At 39.9% G+C, this 27,780-nt stretch overlaps 1 protein-coding gene across 1 annotated transcript in view; it reads right to left on the minus strand.

The window, feature by feature from the left end:
• cdh13 (cadherin 13, H-cadherin (heart)) overlaps nucleotides 1-27,780 on the minus strand; it is a 385,568-nt gene that overhangs the window by 155,011 nt on the left and 202,777 nt on the right. The window contains exon 7 of the mRNA XM_079681783.1: nucleotides 24,915-25,059. Within this exon, the coding sequence (XP_079537909.1) occupies nucleotides 24,915-25,059 (145 nt within the window). The remainder of the gene's footprint in view (nucleotides 1-24,914; nucleotides 25,060-27,780) is intronic.

A 27,780-nucleotide genomic window follows, 5' to 3' on the forward strand; every position in this document is an offset into this window, starting at 1 on the left:
TTTTGATATTCAAGAGGTGGAGTAATCCCGAAGTGATGAAAGTCTTTGCAGTTACACCCCCTCGAGAAATGTCAGCTGAACACGTTTTACAAATCGCAATCCGCGCCTCTCTCTCTGATATTTTTGAAATATCTCCAAGCGGCAGACATGTTGGCTGTGAGCCAGCCGCGAGCATGGTTGCGTGCCGTGCTTGTCGCTGCGTTTTGATTACGTCATCAAAACAACACGTTAGCTTACCAAACTTATAGGTGCATTTTTTGTTGTTGAAGGCCTGGCTGTTACAGTCTTTATTTACACTATTTTGTTGTAGGCCTACTGGCCTAGATGTTTATGCCGTTTTAAAGCACCTTGGCTTTGTTCTGAATGAACTTTGCTGTAGTTATCAATACAGAGAAAAGAAAATGCACTTGACTTGGTGCTGTGTGCATTCAAAAGTGCTGAATAAATGTGCTGAATAAATGTTTTATAGACCCATAATAGTGATTATTATTTAAGTTAAGTTTTGCCATAATCATGTCTTTTCCCATAATCAGGTAGCTGAACAACATTGGTAAAAAAATGTATACATTATATATATATTAGGGCCGGGACTCGATTAAAAAAATTAATCTAATTAATTACAGGCTTTGTAATTAATTAATCGCAATTAATCGCATTTTTAATCACATATAAATATTTGACCTGAGAACAGTGAGAAGCAATTTTTTTCACATGGATTTTAGTATACCATTGAATAATGACTGAATACATAAGCTTAAGCAACAAAACATTGTTTATTTTTTTCAAGGTGGCACTTAAACAAGACCAACAGAAAAGTGCAATTTTTGCCATAAAGTGTAGCAATAGCATATTTAGGAATATAGTACATTTCAGAGATTCAGGTAGCCTATAGGTAGGTAGACCTTCTGTAAACTATAACACTTTGTTTTTTAATTATAACACAATACTTTCAAGTACATTCAGAACATTGGAAACCCTGACTATTAGAAAACATCTCTCTGTTGCTTCAGAGGCCATAACAGACTTTGTTGATTTACCAACAGTTGATTTAAAAAATCTAATAAATTTCAGTCCAACTCTCTCAATAACCTTGGCCAAAACAATAAACAGTTCAACATAAAGTGCCAGTTGCACCAACAACATAATAAATAGTTCAACATAAAGTGTACTGTACCATTTAAAATAAAATAAAAAAGTGCCAGTGATTGACCTCAATCCCTCCTATTCTTCCAATATCCTGATGAAAAATAAAATCTATCTGTTGCATAGGCCAGTGGTTCCCAACCTTTTTTTTTACCAAGGCACCCCTGAAAATATTTCTCGAACCCAAGGCACTCCAACTTTTTGTAGATTTAAAAACCACTTCAGAGCTTAAACTAAAAACCATAAATACACCATAAATTGGTTTTCAAATGTGTATTTAATTGAATAGAACATTTTATAGAACAAATAATGTATTCACACATAATAACAAGAACCAGACTAAAAATGTCAACACCATTTCTATGATGAATTCAATATTATAAACAGGCCTACTAAGTAGGCTCTTTTGTTTTGGCTGAAAATAGTAGGTCTACCTGTGTAAAAACACGAATACATATCAATACAGTTATTATTTTACATTTGGATTTCAAGAGAGGCAGGCCTATGATCACTTAGATTAAATAATAACTTAATAAAATTGGAGGGATGAAACAATGCCCTCTGACCTGACTGTGGTCATGTGACTCATCAAACACATCCCAAATATGAAACATTCTGCATTTCGCTATCCAGATAATACTGATTGACAAAATCATAAATCATACATTTATAAGAAAGGCACACAAATTAACATCCAAACATAAAAATTTCTCAGACCGTTACACGGTGCTAGTGCGACACTTGTGCCTGCTTTTGTGAGCAGAGTCTCTTGATGCGTGGGGGGATAGTGGACAGCGCAACGCGGAGGTCCTGCTCCACTGACAGCCGGGTCCGGGTCTTTTTTTTGACATATGCGAGTGAGGAAAACGCCAGCTCGCACAAGTAGGAGGTTGAAAACTGTAAAAGCACCTTGATGGCACTCTCTGAGAGGGATGGATACTCGTGTCCCACAAGCAGCCAAAATATATCCAGACGTAGTTCCCCGTGCTTCAGTTTCAGGGAGCGGTCCATAGATAGCTCTGCGAGTTCATCCTGAGCTCTGCTGTTTAAACTTGTGGCTGATATTAATGTTATTTTAGACTTCTTTTGCACTGCTGTTCCATCATGTTCTGTCATCCCTGCCTGTGTTGTTGAGGGCTGGGGTGCTTCTTTATTTATTGTCACTACGTAACGATCCAACTTGAAATTATTTGGCGCGAGGATAAAAAGCTGCTCTGCACACCGTAAACAATGACGGCTGATGTAAATCATGAGAATTTAAGCTGTTTAATATTTCTAAATCTGAGCAATATATGTTTTATTAGCTTATGAACTCCATTTTACATGTAATAAAATAAAGTGTATATGAAGTGAAGTTTATTAAGTGAGAAAAAAATGTGGAACATAAAAATATGTTTTTTTGCGGCACACTTGGAAAGTGCTCGCGGCACCCCAGTGTGCCGCGGCACACCGGTTGGGAACCACTGGCATAGGCCACTGTTTGATCAACGCGAATTGGGTGTGGGTCCTTGTACTCCGAGTCGGGCTAACGTCCACGCTAGCTTCCACGCTAGCTGCTATAGGTTTTGCATTGAGGTGATACTTGAGGCTTGATGTGCTGCGGTGATATGCAAATTCCTTTTTGCATAATTTGCAAACAACCGTGCTCTTATCGATGCTTCCATCCGTCCGTTTTTTAAAACAAAATGTCCCATCCACGGGGCCAACCAAAGCGGTCTCATCAGCTTCTTCGTTCATGTTTGACTATTGTTCACTGTGGTTTGTTGTTGTTTGAAGTCATGAACGTTAGTTGGTGCTCCAGTATAATCGGTACCCCTGAAACTCATCCAGTGAGAAATGTTCCGCGGTGCAAAAATAAGTGCGATTAAAATGCGTTAATTTTTTTAACACGTTCATTTTTGTGTAATTAATTAATCTTAATTAACGCGTTAAAGTCCCGGCCCTAATATATATATATGTATATATATATATATATATATATATATATATATATATATATATATATTTCTATTAATCATTTTCGGCCTTTCGGCATTCGGTTTTCGGCCAACTGTTTCCTATTTTCGGTATCGGCCAAGAATTACCCATTCGGTGCACCCCTAATTTCAACAACTTGAATTGGTGTAGTACATTCAGCCAAGTAACACGAACAATGTCAATCACTTGGAAACTTCCACTTTTACAAGTTTCATATGTATTTGTTTTTATTAAATATAATTCAATAAGCAATGGCATTTTTTTATATGGAGGTTAGACAACAATTTAATACTAATATTTAAGATGAAATAACTTGCAGTTCCTCACAAACTACCTACTGTGTTTTGACCATATCAATTCAAAAATGGACACCTTCATTGAGTATGGGGCAAGAGTGCAAGACAACACAAATTAGCTGGTGAACTATGTTAATGTGTTCACTTGTGTAATGAGTTTAACTTTAAAGGTTGTCACCATGGGTTCATGTGATGCTAAGGTACAAGTAATAGCACTTTTATGAGCAGGCTGCAACTTCTAGTGCTATATACTGCCATATACTTTCCTCAAATGGTAACCTTAGGCTTGCTTCATAAATGTGTCAATCCCCACATGGTAAAATTTCCATTTCCGCCGAAATGAACTTGTTTACAACCTGCTACATAAACGCATATTTCTTCATTCATGACAACTGCAGGGACAGGGTAACTATTCATAGATCTCTTCCATGTAAAACATCGGGGTTTACAGCTTTGAGTGGCAAGTATCCCGGGCCTGCCTCAGATCTACAGACTATCAATCTCTTTGCCCATTTTTTGATTAACTGGGAGTAAAATTTCGGTCACTTTCAAAATGCCAACAGGAGGAGCAAATTACTTTGAGCTTCGGATCGGCTCTTCAGAAAACTATGGTTGACGTCACTAAAACTAGGGCCATATTTTATACTGTCTATTGGGAAAGCCCAAGGCAGGTACTATCGCTTTGGTACTCCTCTGAATATTGATTAAAAAAACCTCTATGTGTTGCAATATTCTTGCAATATGAAGCATAATAAAAGGGACTTTTACCATCACCAGAGGATCTTATAGTGTGAAAGATATGCAGTGATAGTGTGGAGCTTCCTTGTCTTTACCTCGCCTAAGGATTAATGAGGATCCAGTGAAGTAAAAACCAAAATTAATCAGCCCTTATTAAGAAAGTAGGAACTAGTACATTATAAACTGCAAGTTTGATTTGTCAACATTGCTGACAGTATGTAATTATTTTCCTCAACATAAATGCCCAATCTTGATCTCAACCATTGGCAGAGTAAGGAAGCATACTGCACGTAAGAAAAATTCTTTTGGGGCTTTATTGTTATTGCAAAACACAAGCAAGGCGCCAAACACATGACTTGGTCACTGTATATTTTGATATCCGATGCTTCTGGCAATGTAATGTACAGCATTACATGTTCACAGTCCAGACTTGAGCTCTGTGAGCCACAACAAACTGCAAAAGAGATTTTCCAGCTAAGGCAACAATCAACTGCCACCTTGAGTTTAAAAGCTGCACTGTGGAAGAGTCACAGGGATGGTCATAAGGTCTGGAGGGGCTTAGGCTGACAGAGATGGGTGATGGATGCTGCACAGCCACAGAGCTCACATAGATTCAGAGTGTATTTGTTGCAACAAATGGGATTGCACACATTTTATACTGTAATCCATGACTGAAACCAGGGAACAGAAGTCACTGTGTCGTACTGGAGATCAAACATTTGATGACTGGCGTTTTAGACGCTGTCCTCCACACAACAAAAGGATACACTAAAACAGCAGCTTAACCTAGAGGTCGAAATAGGAAAAAGAACATCCTTCACAAAGAACTATGCTAAAAAAACACACACTATGTACCTTACCTTATAATCTTCATAACAGTATAGTCTTTTTGGGTTTATTTTGCTCTTTGTGTTTACTGTGTCTATGGTAGCTCAGCAAATGAGCTTTTCTCTGCTCTCTTGCTTTTTTGACATGCCACTTTTATTAAATATTTGCACTGATGCACTGCCATTGGTATGTGGGAGTCCGGTGTTCAGTGTAGTGCAAACATATCAAAGGAAACTATAATTTGCAGGCTGCTCGGTTTCTTCCATGTGATTTTTAGCAATTATGGTCCGAAACATTGACATTGTAATGAAATATAAACATATAATGTATAACTTCCTTCAATAGAATGCCCTGATGTGTTTATTTCATCAGTAAAACGTGTGGTAACTTAAAATGTTATCACTAATTGCTCACTAACAAGTTTCTATGGTCATACATACTTGCAATATTCACAAATGCATGCACTCCTTCAGAATCAATGTATATTTTAACTTTTGAGACAATCTTTATCAGAGGAAGAGGCTGTAAGATGTTCAGCAGCAGAGATAAGAGCTTATTCTCATTAAAGAGATATTTATCAGAACATTTCATCTCAGGACACCTGATGTAGAAAAACTGTTCTGTCAAAGCCAGCAAACTGAAAAACACAATAACCTGTGATATGAAATGTAAAGATCCAGCAGTCCCGTTTCTTTCTTTAGCATGTATGCAAACGTGGGCAAGACCAACATGCATGCTTTATGTAATAGCTGGTTCATGCTCACATTATTTAGCTGTTATTGAAATATAAACTAGGTATTCACATGTGGTTCTGTGAGATTATTCACATTGCTTTTACAAAACACTAGTCTGGCATTGAGCAAATCATCCACAGAGACTCAAAGACACACCCACTGTAAGCTTTAACGCTCTATACATTTGTTTTGGCTCAGATCTGTTTTTTTTTCTTTCCTTTGTTTTTTTTATTCTTTATTTATTTGGGGTCACATTATAGTACAAGTAAAGTTTTTCAAATCATATATTTTTAGAGACCCAAAAGTGACAAATGAAATAGCAAACAAAATTAGTCAAAGTAAAATAAAAACGAAAAAGTACACAGGGGTTGTTTGAAATAGCAAATGTCTACACATGTACATATGCATACATATCAACATACATATATACATTCAATACACATACACACATACATGTGACCATACATACACACCTATATATATATACATTCAATCGGTGTATAGAAACAGTCAAACAAGGGATGGTTGTCTTTGGGATATGTAAATTCTCCACTTTTTCCATATTTCTTCAAATGTTTTTTTTTTTTCAACTGCAAAATGGTCACTTTCCTGAACCCAAACACAACACTCAGACCCAGCAAGATGTTGTACAGAAGTAGACATGGAGGCCTCTCAATTCAGCATGTATGGCTTGAAGGGAGCAATGGAAGCAAGGATTAGTTGGTTTGTGACGTGAACTGCTTCACTGACTCAATTAACAGTCATATTCCAATGGTCTTCCATAAACTACTTTCAGCTCGACTTGAGTGATTGACCTGGAGGAGGTATTAGTGAAACAATCTTGCAAGTGTCAGAGGCCTCCTCAGTCCAGTCAGCAATCCAAGGTCGGCAGGGCCCGCCTCCTCTGGGCTGTTAGCCTTCACTGTCAGAAACAAATTGTTTGATAGGGGCTCCTTTTCCACTTAATCGCAGCCACCACAGAGACACACAGACACTGATGCGCACACACACGCCAATGAAGGACAGAAATCTCATTAAGATCAACGAGATTGCTGAGAAAAAATGTCACTCAAAAATACATCAGCCATAGCGAACTGAATGTCTGGGTCCATCAAAACTACAGCACAACCCTCTTAACCCATGAGACTTCAGACATGTTTCAAATGTTTACATATATGTCAAGAAATGGAAGAAAATAGAAAATATTGGATTTTCGGTGGTTGTGTAAAAAATACACGTTTTGTATATTTAGGATTATTCATAACTCGGGCAAAATTGATAGATAGATAGAATGAACCTTATGCAACATGTCACCATTACCGTAATTTCATTACAGGTTTGAGGTCACTGTATCTCTGGCTGCAGATGAAAGTGAATGAGGCAACTCAGTGTAATGCACTTCTCTAAAGAGGCCGTTCAACTCAGTGATCAGTGGCACAGGGAGATGAAGAGGCTTCTTGACATCACAGGACAGAGAGCCACATACTGTACATGTGCTTTCATTATACATACAGATAAAAATCCCTTTCATGCAGTTTGTAAAATGTACTGTATCACAGCAAAGAAACACGAGCGTTACACAATGTGTGTGTGTGTGTGTGTGTGTGTGCGTGCGTGCGTGTGCGTGTGCGTGTGTGTGTGTGTGTGTACTTTACCATATACTGTACCTACACTACACCGCAAGTCTTACTCTTCAACTTTCCTCTGCAAATTTCGCTAAAGGAAAGTTGAAATCATTTCTGTGTCAGTATTTGCTGACACTTTTTTTCCTTTTTACTATTCAGTTTCTGTCACGAAGCCTTGAAAAGTTAAGAGTACAGAGATCAGCAAGAAGACACGACCTTGAGGACACAATTAATATGTGCTTACTAGGTAAAAGGCAAAAGAGGTCAGAGGAGTAATCGAGAAAACGTCTTTGCTGGAATAACTAAAACTATAAGTGCATTGTGGCTCTTATTATTTTATATTCGTAATAATAATAATAATTTACAGTGTTTCCCTAGGTTTACTGCCTTGGCAGGGTGCTGCTCGGGTACCCCCCCAACGGAAAAAAAATGCATTTTTTTTTATCCTCTGGAGCAGAGAGAGGAGCAGAGAGAGGAGCTGTGGATTATTGTTATTGATATCGTACAGTAACAAAGTATTTGTACTAGGGCCGGGACTCAATTAATCTAATTAATTAGAGGTTTTGTAATTAATTAATCGAAATTAATCGCATTTTTGATCACATATAAATATTTGACCTGAGAACAGTGAGAAGATGTCAATAAAGTGTGCCGTCACACAGAGGTAATTTGAATTGCTTACCGAGATCCAATGATCCCCAGTCAGGGCAACACATTCGGCTTTCTCCAATAAATTCTCTTTATCTTCCTTTTCATTGTCATAAAGCTGCTGGATTCTTTTTGTCACTGTCTTTCTGCATGGCAGCTCATATGTTGTGTCAGACGATGCAATCTGTAGTACCTTTTGCAGCCCCTTATCTTCTACCACTCCAAGTGGTCTACAGTCGAGTGCAATCCAGTGAGCTGGTTATTTTTTCAGACGTGGACTTAGTTATCCTGGCCCTGAAACCAGTCATCTGGTTGATTGTGGGTTGGGTGTGGGTCATACTTGTCAACCCTCCCGATTTTCGAGGGAGACTCCCGATTTCATTGCCCTCTCCCGGTTTCCTCCCGGGGTCATATTTCTCCCGATTTCTGACAAAATCAGATTTACACACGACTGTTTCCACTCGGACTTTAATACAGCTACACCATTGTTTGGTTTTCATGGTAACACGTCTCTTTAGTAGCGCGCGCAACTCAAAAGTCTGAGAGGGTGAGGCAGATATTCACAGAAAACAGAACAAGAATCGACAACTACTCTACTCTCTGCTCACTCCTTTCCTGTAAAATGCAGGTCCAGTCCACACATATGCTCCATCAAGGACGGTACTACAGGCCGCAAGGCAGTGCACTTACAACTACAATAAGCATGTTAATGTTAATCTAACAGCTCCGGCGATCCACTGCTGCAACCCTGTGCTGCTGCTGCTGCTTCTCTCTGCCTCATCCTCTATTGCTGGAGGCAGCTACACCTCATCTGATCTCTGATATGAAAGCAATCTTGTTATGATCATATTGAGCTATTGGTGTGAGTCTAACATTAAACAAGCAGTCTGCTTGTCATACATTACTGACGATACATTTTAAGAGGCAATTTGTTGAGTCACTTCCGCTAAATGCCGGTAGCATCAAGCTAGCAAATCCTGCATTAGCCTCACATCAACAGGTGTAGATAGAACATCTAATTATCCTGAGCTAATTTACTGAATAAACCAACTCACATCTCAATACTGTCGTTCAAAACCGCGGTACCTGCTCACCATCTGTGAGCTATTTTTAGAATGCGCACGCTACGTTCGCGCGTCCACCTGGGCAGGCTGTGTGTGTCCTTCTCCTCAGTGACGATAACGACTTGCGGTTAAAAAATAATAAACGAATTTGATACTGGGGGGGACACAAGCGGGCAGACAGCAGAGCTAGGGGCAATAATGCCGATTTGTTTGACTTGTTTACACTTTGTTAATCTCCTTTCCTCCGCTCTTGTCTCTGATTGTGAGTGTGTGCATTTGTGTGTGTGTGGGGGGGGGGGGGGGGGAGGAGCGGACCCCGCCCTTCAGAAACAGAGCGGAGGGAGAATGTGTGAATACCTATGGTGAATACGCAAAGCAGCCTGTGGACACTGAAACATGCACATACATTGGATAAATAACATAGGCGTTTAGTTTATTTAATAAAAGAGCACATGTTCATGTGAAAAGTGACCGTAGATAGATAACTTCAGTTGCAATTTGGTGCTATATATATTTTATTTTATTTTTTAAAAACACCTTGAATTTCAGGCAGGGCGCGGGGCTCCGTTGGCAGGGCGCAGCGCCCCGCCAAGACAATGGTAGGGGAAACACTGATAATATGTAAAAATCATGTCATTCATTGTGATCACAAGGTAGACAACAAGATTCTAACGATACATTAGAACCAGCCATTACAAAAGCAGTAGAAAAAGTAGCTGCCGCTTTCCATGGACAATTAAAACATAACGAAGGAACATATGCAATGTTTTATAGAGCCTTTAACAGAAAGACAAGCTGTGTGAACGACACACTGTAGTGTGCTGCTTATCCCCGGATATCTCACCTATTATACTATTTTTCAACAATATATTATAGATCTCAGATATATACATGGGCGCGGGAAGGGGGCTGCTGAGGGCGCTGCAGCACCCCCTAGCGGCAGGCAGGGGGTGCGGAGCTCCCCTGTCTGAATTATTATTTGACGGTTATTGCTGCTCTCGCTGTGCATAATCTGTGTAATATGGAGCCAATAAATTCCACATTGTTGGTAAAATAATATTTTGGCCTGCCCCGAATGTTTTTTCTGTAGCCCCGGACAATTCTACCTCAATAATATAATACATTAACCGTGCTTTAAGTGAATCTCATCAAGACACTAGAAAGGACGGCAGGTCTGGAATTTCCCGTGTTCAGTGAATGCAACAGAGGCAAGACACCAGACCAATCAGAGAGTTGCATGGAAATAAAAGTGTGCTTGTGTCATTCAAGCTCGCGGCTCTGTGTGTGTGCGGAAATAGCGCATTTAGTGTGTGTGAGAGAGGGGGAGAGAGAGAGGGACCGGTGCCAGCAGCAGGGACCGTGTTGTTAGCATCTGGTTAGCTAGCTGCACTAACGGACATACGGAGCTGTTTGTTCCACAACAAGCTGGAGGAGAGCTCTCCTCTCAGACTGAGGGGCTCAGGTGAGCTAAAGGACTCTCTGAGTGTTTAGATAGTTAACTTTAGTCTAAGTTATCTCAGTGGGTCTCAAACGGTTTGGTCAACAATTATTCAAAAGATTATTTCCGCGGCACACCTTCATATGATCATTATAGTTATAAAAAAAAGAGAATAAAGGAAAAACTGTTATGAAATACTATATGGCAGTAAAACAAGAATACAGTTTGAAAGGGGAGTGATTTGTAAAATATCCATAAAGAAAAAGAACATCTGCTTACAGTTGTGTTTCATCTGGGTGTTGAGAGATGTATCCATAGATCTCTTAATGTTGCTCTCAAAGTGCACCAGATGGATGCTTTTAACTTCAATATTTAAAAAAAATCTTCCCGGGGGAGCATCCCCCGGACCCCCCTAGAGGAGGTGAGGTCCGCTCCCCACTCGTAAAAAATAGCACTTTACCCCTGTCTATATGCCGTGAGCTGATTATCGAGCCTTCATTGTAACAGTCGCGGGTGTGCTGTGTGTTTGCGTGTGGGGAGTTTTTTTGTGCGTGCTCTATAGTGCCCGTAATAGTGTTCACTGGAGTCCAGCACCTCAGCACCCCCACTCAAAATACCTTCCCGCGCCTCTGGATATATACAAAACATGTCTCTGAAGTGTTTGGCTCGAACTACCAAACAGATCATGCATTGGGTCATGCCATACAACCCTCTGTTTCAGCCCTGTTTCAAAAGTGCTGATTCTCTGTCCGTAGCTTTAAATGCTAATGGGCTGCTGCTGGCCACGCAACTCTGAGAGATGTGTGATTTAAAAAAAGCACAATGGTGCTTTAGGAGGCGATTCAGGTGAAGAGGTGGGTGAATTGTACCTTGGTTGGTTATTGGCTAATGGTTGCACAGCCCAAAAACATTGTGAAATCACAAAGTGGCCAAAATCTTATCAGCTCATTTTCAGAAATATTTTCATATCAGGACAAAAAGAGGGATAATCTTTTTTACTGAAACTTTCTAAATCTCATAATCCAGAGGGGACACATATTAATGTAAAACAGACATAGAAATGGATTTTCCATGGATGAATGAAGATAACGAGGGACAGCATTGAAGGCGGGGCCCTGTCATTCCTTTAAAAAATACCTGCAGCATCGTGGGACTTGTAGAGGGCCATGGGCGATAGAGAATGCACACTTGAGTTTTCCTAAAGCCTGAAGCCTGTACTGAATGTTGTGGCAATCCATCCAATAGTTGCTTGAAAAGGTCATGAGGATTCATTAGGAGCTAGGAAACCATGATCACAAAACTCTGAAGGATTACTCTTTAGAAGACTATAATTGTGATAACATTTCATGGCAATCTGGACAATCATGAAACATATCTAGATCAAAGTGGTGGACCAACACTCATTCCAAACAGACAGGCCTCACATCCATAATGCAAGAATGGCAAACATACTGCAGGGGATGACGTTTTTTTCCATGGCTGTTGTTTAATATATTTATAGACTTCCTCCTCTCAGGAAGTCTTTCAATGGCTGTGAAACAAACATATCTCACATTTGAGGATATTGTTTGAATGGTATGTTTTAGCAGAATGACTCACACTGCACGGTTTCTAGCATGTTGTTCTACATCAAATGCCAACATATATTTATATTATATGAATACAAATACAAATGTATACAGTTGTTCCCGGCACCAATCATTTTATTTGACTATATTGCTTATTCAAATGCAGATGTAGTGTTCTCATAGTGACATTGACAACTGTGTTGTGCGAGCACAGATAAAACACACCGTTTAAATTGAAATTCTTATTCCAGGATGATTAAAAATGGGTTATTTGTTGTTATTTCAACCACTGTTATATATGAGATGTATACAACAATTTAAAAAAACACCACTGTTTCCATGGTCTTCACCCGTCAATAATCATAAATAAAATAGACCGAGTTCCCATTTCAACCAATTACTGTCCAAGTCTTCCGGGAATCCATTCAGATGCCGAAATTACCTCCAGTGCTCAAAACTATAAAAGCATTCACGGAGGCAATTAGAAGGTTCTCTGTTGTGCATCTATAACATACATACTGCACAGTCTTTGCTCATGGGACCAAACAAACCAGTGCAAATGAATGCAGAAAAAGCAATTTTATAAAGCTTCAGGGAAATATGAATCTGACAGCATTCTATTTTTATCAAGCGCTATATGTTGTATTGTCATCGCTAAACCATTTCTCAAGCTGTCAGTGAGGAAATACAAATAAATGAAGAAGGGAGAAGAAACACACCCAAATATATTCAGCCATCACTTCACATGGCAACACCCATATCCAATCTCTTATCAATACAGTCATTCCTCTAGAGGAGGTAGTTACAGCTGTGTAAGGCTCTCCCAAACGCTTGTCTTACACATTGTCCTGTTTCTATTGATTTCTGTCAAGGTTTTCATTACTTAGTGGTAAAATGTCACAAGATACAAATTCCTTTGCTTAAAGGTGATGTACAGCATGTGCTATGAAACCGAAGATTTGACAATTCCATTACTGTCGCAACCATGTGTTCTGACAAGATTGGTGACCACGTGATGCAGTGATGACAAGACCACTTTTTTTTTTTACTGATGGACACATCTCTTTGCCCTGCAGAGTTGATTTCATCAGACAATGCACAGCAGGCTGATGATTTCTTCTCATGTGTGAGTTATGTCGTCTGTGCTTGTCTGACAATACCAGATCAATACTCAATCAAAGAGTTTTCTGCCTTTAGCTTGTCTGTTGCTTTTCAGAGAGTAAGCCGAGAAACAGAGCGGTGGACTACCTGCCATCATCTTTAAAACATAACGGTACTGTTGCAGAAAAATCTCAGTGACTGTGTACAGTAGCTTCGGTGAAACACAGTGGGGCACATTGGTAGTTCGGAAAAAATAAGAAAGCGAGTCTGTCAAGATGGAGAAGACTGTCTCTTCCAATCACTGTTCACAGAAGCCCCGGATCAGTTTTTTTATGAAAGAATGGAAATGCCGTACTGCTTAGAGAAAAACCAGGATGAAGCTCTTCGTGTGAATTGTTATGAGACAACTTCTTCTCTGAAGAATACTTGGGTCAGTCAGGGTGATGAATTTCTGCAATCATGAGCTTAATTGGAATACCTTTGACACTTCAACATCTAATTAAAAGACATTACTTGAAGTCCCCTTTTCTCTTCTTTCCTACATATGTCCTCAGAGTAAACAAGCTATAAATACACACTTCATGTTGCATTAGCTATGGCTTCACTCTAGCAGCAATTACTGACAATATGGTAAGAAGGAGAAAGACAAGATGATATCAGATAGAGATATGCGGTAATGACAGTAAGTGAGTCGGCATTTTTATGACCTGGGTAATCTGGATAAAATTTGAGAGAAACAGTTTGGAGCACTTACCTAGGATCAGTTTCACTTTTGTGGTTGTGGGAAATTTAATTATGCAGGACCAAAAGTTGTCAATGGGCATCCGAGTAGTGGATTGTATGTTTTAAAGAGCTGATTTCTACGAGATGGGTCCTGATAAAGAAGGGCTACGATTTCAAAGACTGGTCTTGTGAGGGAATATAATCTAAATTGGAGAACCTTCACTGCAATGGGGGCTATGGAATGGGCAATGGCTGTATTTTCTTGTCAGAGAGGGGCAGAGGAAAGTGGATGATGGGGGGAGATTGGTTTGTCTGGTTGGACTCGGAGGGTTTTGAGTGTGTGTGTGAGTGTGTGTGTGTGTGAGGAGTGGGTCCCTGCCGAACCAGAGAGAGGGACAGATAATCAAGCCCAAGTTGATGTGGGACTTTGTGTAGGGTCAAAGGAGAATACAAACTCTTTAATAGATTAGAAGCACTCAAGTACTGGAGCGACCACCAGGGAAGCCAGGAGGTGAGCCGTTGTTACACCTTGAATTCCCAATCCTCTATACACCGTAATACAACTATGGCTTTGAGGCTTCAAATTCTGCTTTTTGACAGGTCTCTAGCTCTCTATAATTAGGATAAAACTCTCATCTACATAACACTCATGCTGGATAAGGAGAAGAGCGAGAGAATGGGGGAAAATGAGTGACAGAAGGCCGAGAGAAAGATGGATGTTGATGCTCTTTAGCTTTGGAATGACGCAGGGAACCACATAATACCCACGAGGGAGCAACATAATTTACTGCAAACCACACAAATGTATTCAAATAAAGTCCTATTCACACATATTCAGATCAAATCACTTTTGAAAATAAAGCCCATTTAGAATGCAATTTTTTCCTCTCAGTGGTGTAATGCATATCGCTCCCTATGGTAATTCAAAAGAAGATAGCTCAGTTAAGAAGGCTCTGGAAAATCAATGATGCCTTACTGGTGCAAAAGAGAGCAGATGCATATAAATGACTGAGTTTCTGACTGGATAGGAGTTTGCATTTCTATGAAATGGCCAAACAAACGTAGATCCCGCTGCTTTGGTGTGTTTAGAATACATATTCTTAGACTTTTAATCACCCTTGTCATTCAGCAAATTGTTTCTACTAATTTGAAAATGTCACAATTTTATCATCTTATAATTATCAGTATAGACATTGCAACTCCCCGAGATGAAACATGACTCACCAGGTCATTCGAGGAAAATAAAATTGACCAGGTGGGCTTATTGCGTCCCTGAACCAAATGGCATCATGTACACACACAACCATGAAAGCAAAAATAACTAAATAAATATATACTAATTTATCCTAGCACAACAATGCCCCAGAGTTAATTGGGCAGCATCCTCAGATACCTTGGACATTTATTTGCCAGGCTCCCTCAGTCTGACAAGCTGATAATGAGGCATTGTGGGACAGCAGGTCACCTGGTGTTAGACAGACGGTTCTCCAACTAACAAAGGGAGTGAGAGAGGAAGAGAAAAAAAGGTGGAGACAGAGACCGTAATGGGACAAATGGGCACTATTATGCTACAAATTACCTGCCAGTTTGGTTGTATCTCTGAGTTGAATCATTATCAATCTCTTTCTTGCTTTCTCTGCATCAACTAACTACTTTTGGCAACCCACCAAAGCTCTGCATCAACTGCTTGCACTACCATTCCCCAAACGTGCAAAAGGTTCCTATGATAGCAATTAGCTTCAGGTGTGGTTCACCTATTGTTTTCATTGGCGAGCTGGCAGGCAGGCTTCTTTTTGTTGTTATGTGGCAGATGTGATGTAGCAGCACAAGAGTGTAGGTGTGCTTTGAGTTCGAGGGATCGAGGAAAAACCACAGGACAGAGGACCGAGTAGGTTCTGCAGGCAATGGTGTAATTACAGGGTACAGGCGCAGACAAATATCAGACGTTTCTAGACAATCCTCTTCATAAGGCAAGGTTGGACACATTGCATGTGCTCTGTATAGGCCCTATTTTCATGATGGCATATAGGTTAGAGGCAGTGATTAAAGAAGATAACTGGATACAGTGTTGGAGGCAGGACTCCATGCATTCCTATGAAAGTTGATCGATGGCGTATGAAGCCAAAATGACCTGAAACTCAAGAGCAAAAGTACTCATTTTGCTTCTGCCCCGCCTCCTGTCTGCAGCGTAATGGCCGATCTTGGCTAAGTCAAATGAATAACTGAAAAAAATAAGTCTGGATTCGGCTTTTAACACATTTCACATCTTTGAGGATCTAATGATTCAAATAAGGCTATAAAAGTGTTCGTACTGGCTAGTTGATTTAAAATGAAAACAATGATCCGCTGATTTACAGACCCCATATATACATATCTATATCCCAATGTAAGTCAATAGGAAAAAGTACATTTGGGCGCACTAATGTCACGGACTGACACATACGTTGTAGTACCACCGTTTAGCCACTATTCATATTTTCTTCAACGTTTGGTGCTATCTGGTTTTGTATCAGAGCTATCACTAATACTACAAATAAATGTGTGCTTTTTATTGTAAGTCAAAATGTCTGCTGTAAAAAAGTCAGATTTGGGAAAATGAAATGGGGCGAAGCCTGCGAGCTAGTTCAGGCAGTCAACGTGAGCACCAATGATACATTAACACGTGACACGTCTCTCTTAAAACCAACCAAATACAATCTCCTTAACATGCCGCTCTATTTAAGCTGCCAGATCTGCCTGCCTCTGCCTCGCTAATGCTGCGGCTCTGTCACATTGCTGATGAGTTCACGTGCTGATTGACTGTCCCATCACCACCCCAGCTTCCACCTGTAGGCTCGGGGGATAGTTACAGTATCTAATCATCACTCAATGTTCTATGTAAATATGTGGGGTGATGAGGCCCGAGCCTAGATGCCAAACTCAAATATATGCTGCAATAATAAACATATTAAGAACACGTGAGTTGTCTGACTGACTTGTGCGTGTGTTTGTGTGTGTGTTTGTGCGTGTGTATTTGAGAGCAGAGAGCGGAGCAGAACAGCAGACCAGATATTTTCCTCTCTCCCCTTCACAGCAGGAATTTGGGCCTTAATTACCTCTGATACAAACACAAATTAGTCTGGAACACAAACGGAGACTAAGCTATGAGGAATATCTTCATTTATACCCCATCATGTCCAATTATATAAGATATATCACCTAGATGATAGGTTTAACTTGTCTGCATGGTGTTGGCAGAGGGAAGATAAACATAAATGACCAGAAACATGACAGTCTTAACACAGTTATTTTCCAGCAGCGTACCATTCCACCCCTAAAATGTAGATCAAACGATGTTCTCTGTGCGAATCATTGACAATGTGCATGACTCCCACTGATGTTACTGTTATGCTAATGTTCCACTGTGACTCCCCAGTGACTTTCTTAACAAATGGAGGGATTACATTCAGTGCCTTCTGAAAAGAGGTGTATGACAATGTTGGCTGAGTTTTCCCTTAAACATTTTCAAGTGGTATTATTTCTGTTTTCCTACCAAACTGGCCACTGATTTTCATATGAACAAGGAGATTGATGGACTTATCAGCTAAACATAATTGAAAATAAAGTAGAGATTCACTTAAAGTTAAAATGCCTCTTATGTTACAGCCTATGATTTCAAATGTGTTACCAGAAATGATGTTAAAATTCCCTAAATAATTTCTTAAATAAATGTTTTATTGTTACCCTGTGCGAGTAACATTTAAGAAAATAAACAATGCCCAACTGTTGAGGGGATTTAAATAAAGGTGTAATTGTATAATGTATTTGTGACAATAGTACTTTTCCCCGTACTTTTCCCGTTTAGTTCCGATAGTTCCTGGGATTTTGCATTCACACCAAAAAGAGAACTTAGTTCATGATAACCTTTACCCCTTTTTTAGTGCCTGCGAGAGAGGTGGTACTTTCCTTGGGAGAAAAAAGTTCACATTTCTCATTGGCTTGGCGAATTGCAAACCACGCCCCGTAAAACTCTGAAAAGTTTTGTGAAGCCACCATTCTATCTGGCATTAGCATTATTAGCATTAGCCCAGAAGCCAGTCCCCAATTCCGGGGACTCCCGCCGGGGACTTTGGGTGGCAGTATATGCCGTGAAGTTGTTTGCGGCCTGCCAGTAAACCCAACGCAGAAGAAGAAGAAGTGACGTCAGCGGCTTCATTTGCGTAATCTTCCCTCGGGGACTTATTCCGCGATGAACGCGATCGGCTCTTAGTTCCATGGGGGTACTAAGAGCTGGGAACTAAGTGCTGGGAACTAAGTCACTTATTCTTCTTCTGCTTTGGTTTTACTGGCAGGCCGCAAAGAACTTAACGGCGTATACTGCAACCCGAAGTCTCCGGCCGGAAGTGCCCGGAGTTGGGGACTGGCTTCAGTAGAAGCTGCTGGGACTCCCAGCAGCTTCTACTGAAGCCTTCCGAGTAAATCACCAGAACGCCAACACCTCCTCATCTCCACCGCTCCCATGTGTTCTTTTGTGTTGCCATAAGTTATTCTCTCTGCGTTTGTGTGCTGGGCTAATGCTAATAATGCTAATGCGAGGATAATAAAATGGCGGCTTCACAAAACATTTTGGGAGTTTTACGGGGCGTGGTTTGCAATCCGCCCAGCCAATCAGAAATAGGAACCTTTTTCTCCCACGAAAGTACCTGCTCTCTGATGAACACATTTTAGTTCCGGCTCTTTTTGGTGTGAACGCCACATTTCGGAACTATATCGGAACTAAAGTGGGAAAATGACTGCGGTGTGAACGCGGCTATTGGAAGTCACCAATAGAACCCTAACTTGGTTATTCGAATAAGATGTGAATTGAAGAGGGGCAAAAACTATTCAGTGTATATTAGCAGCTATAAAATCACTGGTTAGCAGGGCAATGATGGAGAGAATAGAAAACAGATAATATGGGGAAGAGGGATGGTGTGTATACAAAGCCCAAGGGAATGCAGGGCATGAAGGAAAAAAAAGAAGAAAGATAGAAAAGAAAAGAAGAGTAAAAGACGAGTAAACAGAAAAAAAGATCCAGGCTTTGGCTGCCTTTGTTATCAGTTTGCACAGAAATGTCAGAGCACTGTGACATTCTTCTTTACAGCTTCACCTGCTGCCCAACTGCTTCACACACACACACACACACACACACACACACACACACACACACACACACACACACACACACACACACACGCATTCTTAAGTGGGCTGTAGAGCTTTTTAGAAGAAGGCATTGGTGCTAACAGTTGAACCATTTTCTAGCACAAAATAATGCCAAACAAAGAAACATTTTGTATGTATAGTTAAAAAAAACGTTAAATCATGTGTCCCCATGATGTGTCGAAAATATTTTTTAAAGTGAGAAACACAGTTAGCGGGCAAAGAGATAAGAATTATAATGATCGTTGTGGTGAAAGGCAAGTCAAAGGTTCAAAGATTGACAATTACATTTGATAAAACTCAATACCTCTTAGACCTTTGATATGATGGTATTCACAGCCTACTACTGAACATGAGCTGCAAGACTGCAACATTTTCCCAATAAAAGGATTTATAAGAATTTGATATTTATAATTGTCTTTCCTGGGAGGAAAAAGTGGAAGAGGAGTGCTTGCATGTGAAACCCTTGTAGGAGCCCTTTCTCTTTTGGGACTTGCTCACATGGCTCCTCCTCACATAGCTGATGCATACACATTTATGCTTACCTTGGCCTTGTCTTTATGGATTGCTAAAACGAATCCTATACAACTAAACAGTATAATCTATGTTGATTTTACAATATATCATACTATTATGAATTCTTATTTGTAGTGGAAATTATTGGAGGAAGTTTAAGCTATAACTTCAATGTCTGATTCACTCTCACAGCACTCTGTCATATGCACGCAAAAAAGACAGCTGTTCCTTTTTTGCAAAAACTCTTAAAACTATGTTTAGGCTATATTTTCAACAACAAGCACCAATGTTGGCAACTAGATAGTGAACATTAATAGAGTATTTAGCATTAAAATAAATATATCTATTTCAAGACAAAGCTAAAGAGAGAGAATGTTGTATGTACACTCACGAGGCAGAGAGAACATCCATTTTCTACTGACCAGTAAACTTATGAGGAACGGACAGGTTGCTAAATACTATTTAGATGCTTGTCAAATATATTGTATACAAGGACATATCATTGAGGCTGAAATGACATGTTGGCTATTGCACAGTTTTGCTGACATATGCGATAAACACAGATCTTCATCCCTCATCTTATATCCGAGCTCAACCAGATCTGGCATCCATGGCAACTAAAGTACAGAGAAGCTGTCAGATCACAACGTACTGAAAATCAAATCAAACTTGAACCAGGCTATGATCCACTCAGGAAATAGCAGCTTACAGGATGCTTAGGCTTATAAAATAAATGTACTAGCTTTGAGATGTATCAAAAATAAAGAACACTGCAACAAACAATTCTAATAAAACGAAATTCAATTCTATCACGTCAAGCAAATAGGTCTCTGGGCGATGCTATCAGATCCAACCCAGTAATGTAAAATGAGTTTTTCAAAAAATATATTGGTGCTGAGCTTGCAGAAGTCAGAGTTAACTTGTGTAGAAAACAGAGTCAGTGTTAAAAACTGTGATGATTCAGGTGTTTTGAGAGGTCTGGCCAATCCAATATGATATTTTTCTTTACTGCTGGGGATATGTCACTTTTCTAATTTGCTCTTTTTCCATGTCAGCATGTAAGGCTGTATGTGAGTGTGCACGGGAGCCAACATGTAGACAACTTAAAGTTTATTTTTATGGTTAATAAGGATCCCCATTAGCTTTTGCTCTTGACAAAAGCTACTCTTCCTGGGGTCCGACACTCAAAACAATACAACAATAATACAAAAGATAAAGTGAAAATACTCAGACACTTTTGAATCATTAAAATCATATATGTAAGCATGGAATAAATCACTTGTTTTTTTTGTAATCCATGATTTAATCCTGATTTCATAATTCCCTTTTAGTTTGACTAAATTATTCCAACAAGATTATACTGCGCAAGTTTGTAGGTCTTATTATCATGGTCCGCATAGCCAGTAATGACATGCTGTTGCTTACCCAATGTGTACTATCGCATAAGCAATGTCCGAATTAGCAATTCATAACACAAGTTCAGCCAGTTGACAACTGCTCAAAATGTCTTCATGGGAAGATGTGTGTGAGTGTGTGTGTTTGTGTATTTCCTCTGGCTGCATGTTGACTGATCCCTCTTATCTAGGAAGCTCTGTTGGTGATTAAGGTTTTTGTCTGTTGGCTTTTTGTGCTAATGATGTGAGAACAAACAAAGTGACAACCATCATAGAATTGGCAGTGCATAGCTTTTTATTTCACTCTCTTGTTTTGCCGTCTGTGCTTTCTACTTATAACCATCTGACTGGTTCCACAAATGGATTTCTCCAAACAATCTGTGTGCTGCAACATGTTTGCCCTTAAGACACTTGACAGGTGGACCCAAGGGGCTCTTTTTATTGAATCGGTAGAATACAGTTCAAGGTTGAACAGCAGGAGCAAACAGAGTAAAGCAACTGACTTGAGCTCATTTCATCATCAGAGCCATGTGGTTTACCGGTGACAGTTGGAAACATTTCTGGACCCAAAGTAATACCTTTGAGCTGTGGAGGTAGTTAACTAGAGATAATGCTCACATCTCTTTCTTCTCAAACAGACTGTCTAAAAGAGCAAGTCTACCAGGAAGCTTCACCATTTAATAATCACATGTTATGTGTTGTTAGATGGAAACATTATAATCTAGATGAGCCAGTTAATCATCAATCAGCCGATGTAGGAACGTTTCAAGCCATAAGAGCCAAACAAAACCAGGCCCTGAACAGCAAGAACTGCCGCGAGAAGTGCAGTGAAATAATCTACAGCCCTTAGATTTCATTGATGCATGGAGACACTGGATTGCAACTTTGGGATGATTTTCTATTGGACGACAATGTCTAGGACAGACCACTCAGAAAATAGAAGCCAAATATTGTGGATTATAAAAGCTGTTGAGTCGAGTAATTATCTGGAGTCATTTACAGCAAGATGATATCCGATATTACTTTCGTTTATGTTTTGAAAACATACAACAGTTATAGTAAACATTGTGTGGGTATCTGATAGCACATTAGCTTAGCAGCTGTAGCAACAGCTGTTTTGTGCATGGGTTCCTGGTACAGTGTTTACAAGAACACAACTTCGGCCTGTCTTCGCTCCAATATCAATGGCTGCTTTTAGACTTTGAATATGTTCTTATATGCCATGCAATGCAGTATCAAAACCAGGTAGATTGTCTAAAGGCTTTACTTGACTGAAGTTGTAGACACTGTGAGTAATGAACAGCAACAAATATGGCTAATATGTTCAAGATGTAACTAACTCCACAACACTCCCCAAGGTATAATGTCATATATAACCATTGTATGGTGGATGACAGTCATTCACACAACAGCTTTATGCATATAAAATAATAAATGTTTTAAATGTAATTTAATCTACCGTGCTTTAACATCACACACAATCAGGTTGTTTAAAGGTAGCAGTAGTTTAGCAATGAATGTTCCAAAAATAGAAACTGGTTACATTCAGAGGGCATTTATTTACACTGAACAAAAATATAAACGCAACACTTTTGTTTTTGCTCCCATTTTTCATGAGATGAACTCAAAGATCTAAAACATTTTCTATATACACAAAATAACCATTTCTGTCAAATATTGTTCACAAATCTGAAAATCTGTGATAGTGAGCACTTCTCCTTTGCCGAGATAATCTATCCCACCTCACAGGTGTGGCATATCAAGATGCTGATTAGACAGCATGATTATTGCACAGGTGTGCCTTAGGCTGGCCACAATAAAGGCCACTCTGAAACGTGCAGTTTTGCTTTAACCCTAACCCTAACCCTGGGGGGGTCCGAAAACACTAGGGCTAAACCCTAACCCTAACCCTAACCTTAACATGTCACCCATCTCCTTCGCATAGAGTTGATCAGGTTGTTGATTGTAGCCTGTGGAATGTTGGTCCACTCCTCTTCAATGGCTGTGCGAAGTTGCTGGATATTGGCAGGAACTGGAACACGCTGTCGTATACGCCGATCCAGAGCATCCCAAACATGCTCAATGGGTGACATGTTAGGGTTAGGGTTAGGGTTTAACCTGACTGGTTTTCGGACCCCCCCAGACCCTGGTTTTCGGACCCCCCCCAGACCCCCCCAATAAAGCAAAACTGCACGTTTCAGAGTGGCCTTTTATTGTGGCCAGCCTAAGGCACACCTGTGCAATAATCATGCTGTCTAATCAGCATCTTGATATGCCACACCTGTGAGGTGGGATGGATTATCTCAGCAAAGGAGAAGTGCTCACTATCACAGATTTTTTCAGATTTGTGAACAATATTTGAGAGAAATTGTTATTTTGTGTATATAGAAAATGTTTTAGATCTTTGAGTTCATCTCAAAATGGGAGCAAAAACAAAAGTGTTGCGTTTATATTTTTGTTCAGTGTATATTCCAGCCACAACCGTCACCGTGATAGCAACAGTGATAGCTGGGACAACAGCTCAGAGAGCCAAGAAAAGCAGCTACTGTGACAAAGTAACAAAGGCATCTAAGAGAACGTTAAGATTTATAGTAGAAGCCAGAGGTGAAAATATTTCTCTAAGGCTCTGCCAGCCTTGCCTCCAAACGATTCAAATTGAAACACTTGACCACGCGATAGTGTCGGCAGGAGTATTATTATTATTGTAAAAATCCGTTAATTTAAAATCTGATTCTACATATTGATCCTCCCGAACAGATAACTGTCAAAAAACTCTCAACCGCCTAAGCGTTGCATTTATTTCCAATGCTTAAAATACCAATCTCTTTAAGCTGTTTGAAGCAAATGGCTGACATTTTTCCAGAATCCGGTGGAATGAGAGTCAATTTCGCTATTCATCACATGACTGGGACAGGACAGGAAAAAAGTCAATGAGAGACGGCAGGACATGAATCATAATTACATTAGGTCAGTAGGGGGACACGAGTGGAAAGAAGAAAAGGAGAAGAAGTAGTGGATATATATCAAATGTGCTACATTGGTAAAATTGGTTGTTAATTGTTGTAAAGTTGTGCTATTTACTTCATCAGTACAGTAAAATAATTGGATTCAAGCATTAATTTATTGAGAAATCCAATTTAAAAAAAAAATTAGGTGAGGTACGGAAACTACCAGAAACAAGTATGTCCTGGCACGCCATTTTCTAGATAACAGCTTATTAAGATGGATTTCTTTAGTGAGTTTTGGCAGTTTTTACAACTTTTTCTATATGTATTTTGATCTCCTGCAATTAAGTCAAACACGACCTTACTCTGTAGCCACATTGGCACAATGTATGAGTAGATTTGAAACATAAGGAATTAATGATGAATTGTTGAGCAAAGCAATAAGACCTCCAGGATTGAACTGCAGCAATGGTTAGGGTTAGTGTTAGTAGTACAATCACACAACTGCTGAGGATGCCTTGCTGAAGGCTGAAAGTTCAATATGCAATCACACTGCCATTCCACACTGTATAACTTATCAACTTGAGTCAGATTGAAGAATGGCCTCTAGATACAAGAAAATACATGTGTGTGTAAAATAGTCTAAAATGCAATGCCAAACATTGTAAACTTAAAAATGTTTTGTAATTTACTCCGCAGTTGTAAAATATTTCAAGTTGTTGGGGCAGCACATAAGGGAAAGGTGAAACAATTGATGTATAAAGTTTGATATGGAGGTATTTATTTCTATTTATTTTATATTATCAAGACATGTACTCTGGCAGCACAATAACACATAGAAAACACCCAGACAAAAATGTTGACACAATTATTCCTCGTCTCAGATCAGAGACATCTCCAGAGTAGCAATCATGGTGTGTGTGTGGTATTGCTGTGCTACTATCAATAAAAGCCGAGTTCACTCTAGAGTCCTTCAATATAACAATGACACCTACCTGTAGGGGATCCCTCGAGCACCTCTCCTGTGTAGCGTGTCTCTTTGAAGATGGGCCGGTTGTCATTTTGGTCGATGACGGTGATCAGTAGTAGGGCCGGCCCCTCAACAAGGTTTCCGGCGAAGTCTGTGGTAGACACTTCCAGCTGTATGGAAAAAAAGATGAAAAGAGTTTATCTCTGCATTGAAGAAGGTGTCAATGGGTGTAATTCTTATTAACCGTAATATCAAAATGATAGGCGAATAGTTTAAAATCTGTAATTCTGCTACAAAAACTTCCCACCTGTCTTCTAACAAAAATACAACCACTGGTAAAAATGGATTCAAACAGATCAACTGTTGTTATTGTATCTTTGTTGCCAGTGGTGGGTAAGTTTTACGACCGTGGGTCGTTATGTCATTTGTGTGCAGATATTTTTCTCTCCTCCTGTGTCTGTGTGTGTGTGTGTGTGTGTGTGTGTGTCTGTGTGTGTGTGTGTGTGTGTGTGTGTGTGTGTGTGTGTGTGTGTGTGTGTGTGTGTGTGTGTGTGTGTGTGTGTGTGTGTGTGTGTGTGTGTGTGTGTGTGAGCAAGCAGGTGGTGCCTGTTATCTGATTAGCTATACCTTCAACAGGCTGATTGGTCCACCTGAAGAAGAGGGGAGCATTTAAGCTGCAGCCATGCAGTCCCTCTGCCCTCTCTCTGACTCGACTTATCCTACTCTGCGCGTGTTGATATATCTGACCTGTTGTGCTGTGTGTGTAATTCTACCGTATACCGGTCCTTTTGTATATTTTGAAATCTTAGAAAGATCAACTAATTGAACCTATCTTGTAAGACACAATTTGATTTGCCCAGGAGTGTGAAACCCTTTTCTCGTTTTCTCCTGTTTTTACGTTGGGGTAGGTAAGAAGCCTGTATGTTTATTTTCTTATTTGTTAGGCAAGAGTTATGTGTGCCAAGACTTGTTTGTTTATGTGGGTTGTCTCGCCTCCTAGGTAATTAAAATTACTAACGGCATTCACTGTCTGTCTCCATATTCTTGGGAGTGGGAAGAGTGGGGTGAGTGCAACTTTTGTGCTACGCATACTGTAGGTTCCCCTAGACCTGGGCGTAACAAAAGTGTCTGAGCATTTAGTAGTACCTTAACATTTGAAATGTGTGTGCATTTGTGATCATCTAAGAACTATTTCACTGCATTTGGTTTGTTAATTCTCTCTGCTAATTCTCCCTTCCCTCTTAGATTCGTGTCCTTGCATATATGTATGACTCTCTAGATTCATTTGCAGGCACTTATATATGAAACCTCCTCCTTCTCCTCATCCTCTCTGCCTCTTTCACCTCGTCTGCTCCTCCATCGAGGAACACTCCATCGGCCCACATCACATATTTATGATTTCAGCTTCCCCCTACTCTGCAGTTTTGCTAGTCATACTCCTCGTTCACCTAGGGGACCATGCCAGCTTGACAGAGTACTGTGCAAAATATGCACAATATCAATTTGGCATTACTAAATGTATTCCAGAATGACCCTGTCCTGTTTAGTCAGCGCCTAAATGCTGAACAGATGCTACAAGTATATAGGCATACAAACAAACAAACTCTGGACCACCTGACTCTAACCAGCTGCAATGCTGCTCAGTTATTTACAATCTTAGTAACTCCAGTGTTCATGCCCAAATATTTCCAGGAAGCAGAGAAAATAAACAGTTTCAAGAACAACACATCTCTTTTGTACTTATTTTTCTTTTGACAAGGTCAAATTGTATGACTAGTAAATGGTCAGATGTAAAAACAAAACGGTGATAAAAAATGATAACAATGCCCCAACATATTCAAAACAAATGTGCTCTCTGTAATGAAAAATATAAGTAGATTTCCACATTGAAAAAACACATTCAGTTTCCCCTGAGCCGAGTCTGCTCTGGTTGGTTAGCCAACCAACTCTGTTATGATTAGTCTACCTTAACATGTCCCTCCCCTTAACCTATTACATACAATGAATTGGAGTGCTATAAGTTTGAGTGTAACTTAGTGATGTCACTATGTCGGGGAAGTAAACAAAGGAGACCATTTGAGGCGTTTCAGACAGACAGGGGGGGGGGGAGGGAGTATGTTGGAGAGAAACTCCCTCAATTGTGAACTTTGGGATGTTAGCCTTTGCAGACCATTTACACAAAAACCCACTACAGGGAAGGGAAACCCAAAAAAGCATAATAGGGCCTCTTTAATTATAAATATTATTATCCTCAGAAATAGTGTACGGTAGATTGATTTTTTTTGGCTCCATATCTCGCACATTTGGGTACAACTAATTAATGGAGGCTACACATTGTTCAAATGAACACACCCACACAGTATGCAAACAATATGTGATTATAGCCTGTGTGATTCCACTGCTGATTGCCATAATATCAGGATCACGTGTGGATGTAATCCAAGCATGTATGTTACTGAAAAACGTATCTGCAGAGGAGGCTATGCACCCTATGAAGTCAGCGATCAGTATCCTATAAATATACCATATGTAATGACATTACCTCCATTCCAATCTTAATCTGCGGCTAAAGAGATCCCTTCACTTCCTTTATTAGCGCTGGAGCAAGGCTGGAGAGATCCATCAGAGGAGGAGAGACAGCGAGAGGCTCCTCTGTTATCCGTAGCATCGTATTACCAGCCTTTCCTCTTCCTATCAGTAATGCATGACATCACCTAACCTCTATCACATGGGTCGTCCTGCTCCTCTCCCTCTATCTCACCCTCCCTGTCTTCCTGCTCCTTGGTCCTCCTATCTGTCCGTCACCATGGAGCCTGGAGCATATAGCGTAATGGCAGTAATGGCACACATGCAGCTGAACTAAGTGTTTTAGGTGTTAGACTAATGGTTTC

This window comes from Notothenia rossii, assembly GCF_949606895.1.
Source record: "Notothenia rossii genome assembly, chromosome: 5".
Lineage (NCBI taxonomy): Eukaryota > Metazoa > Chordata > Actinopteri > Perciformes > Nototheniidae > Notothenia > Notothenia rossii.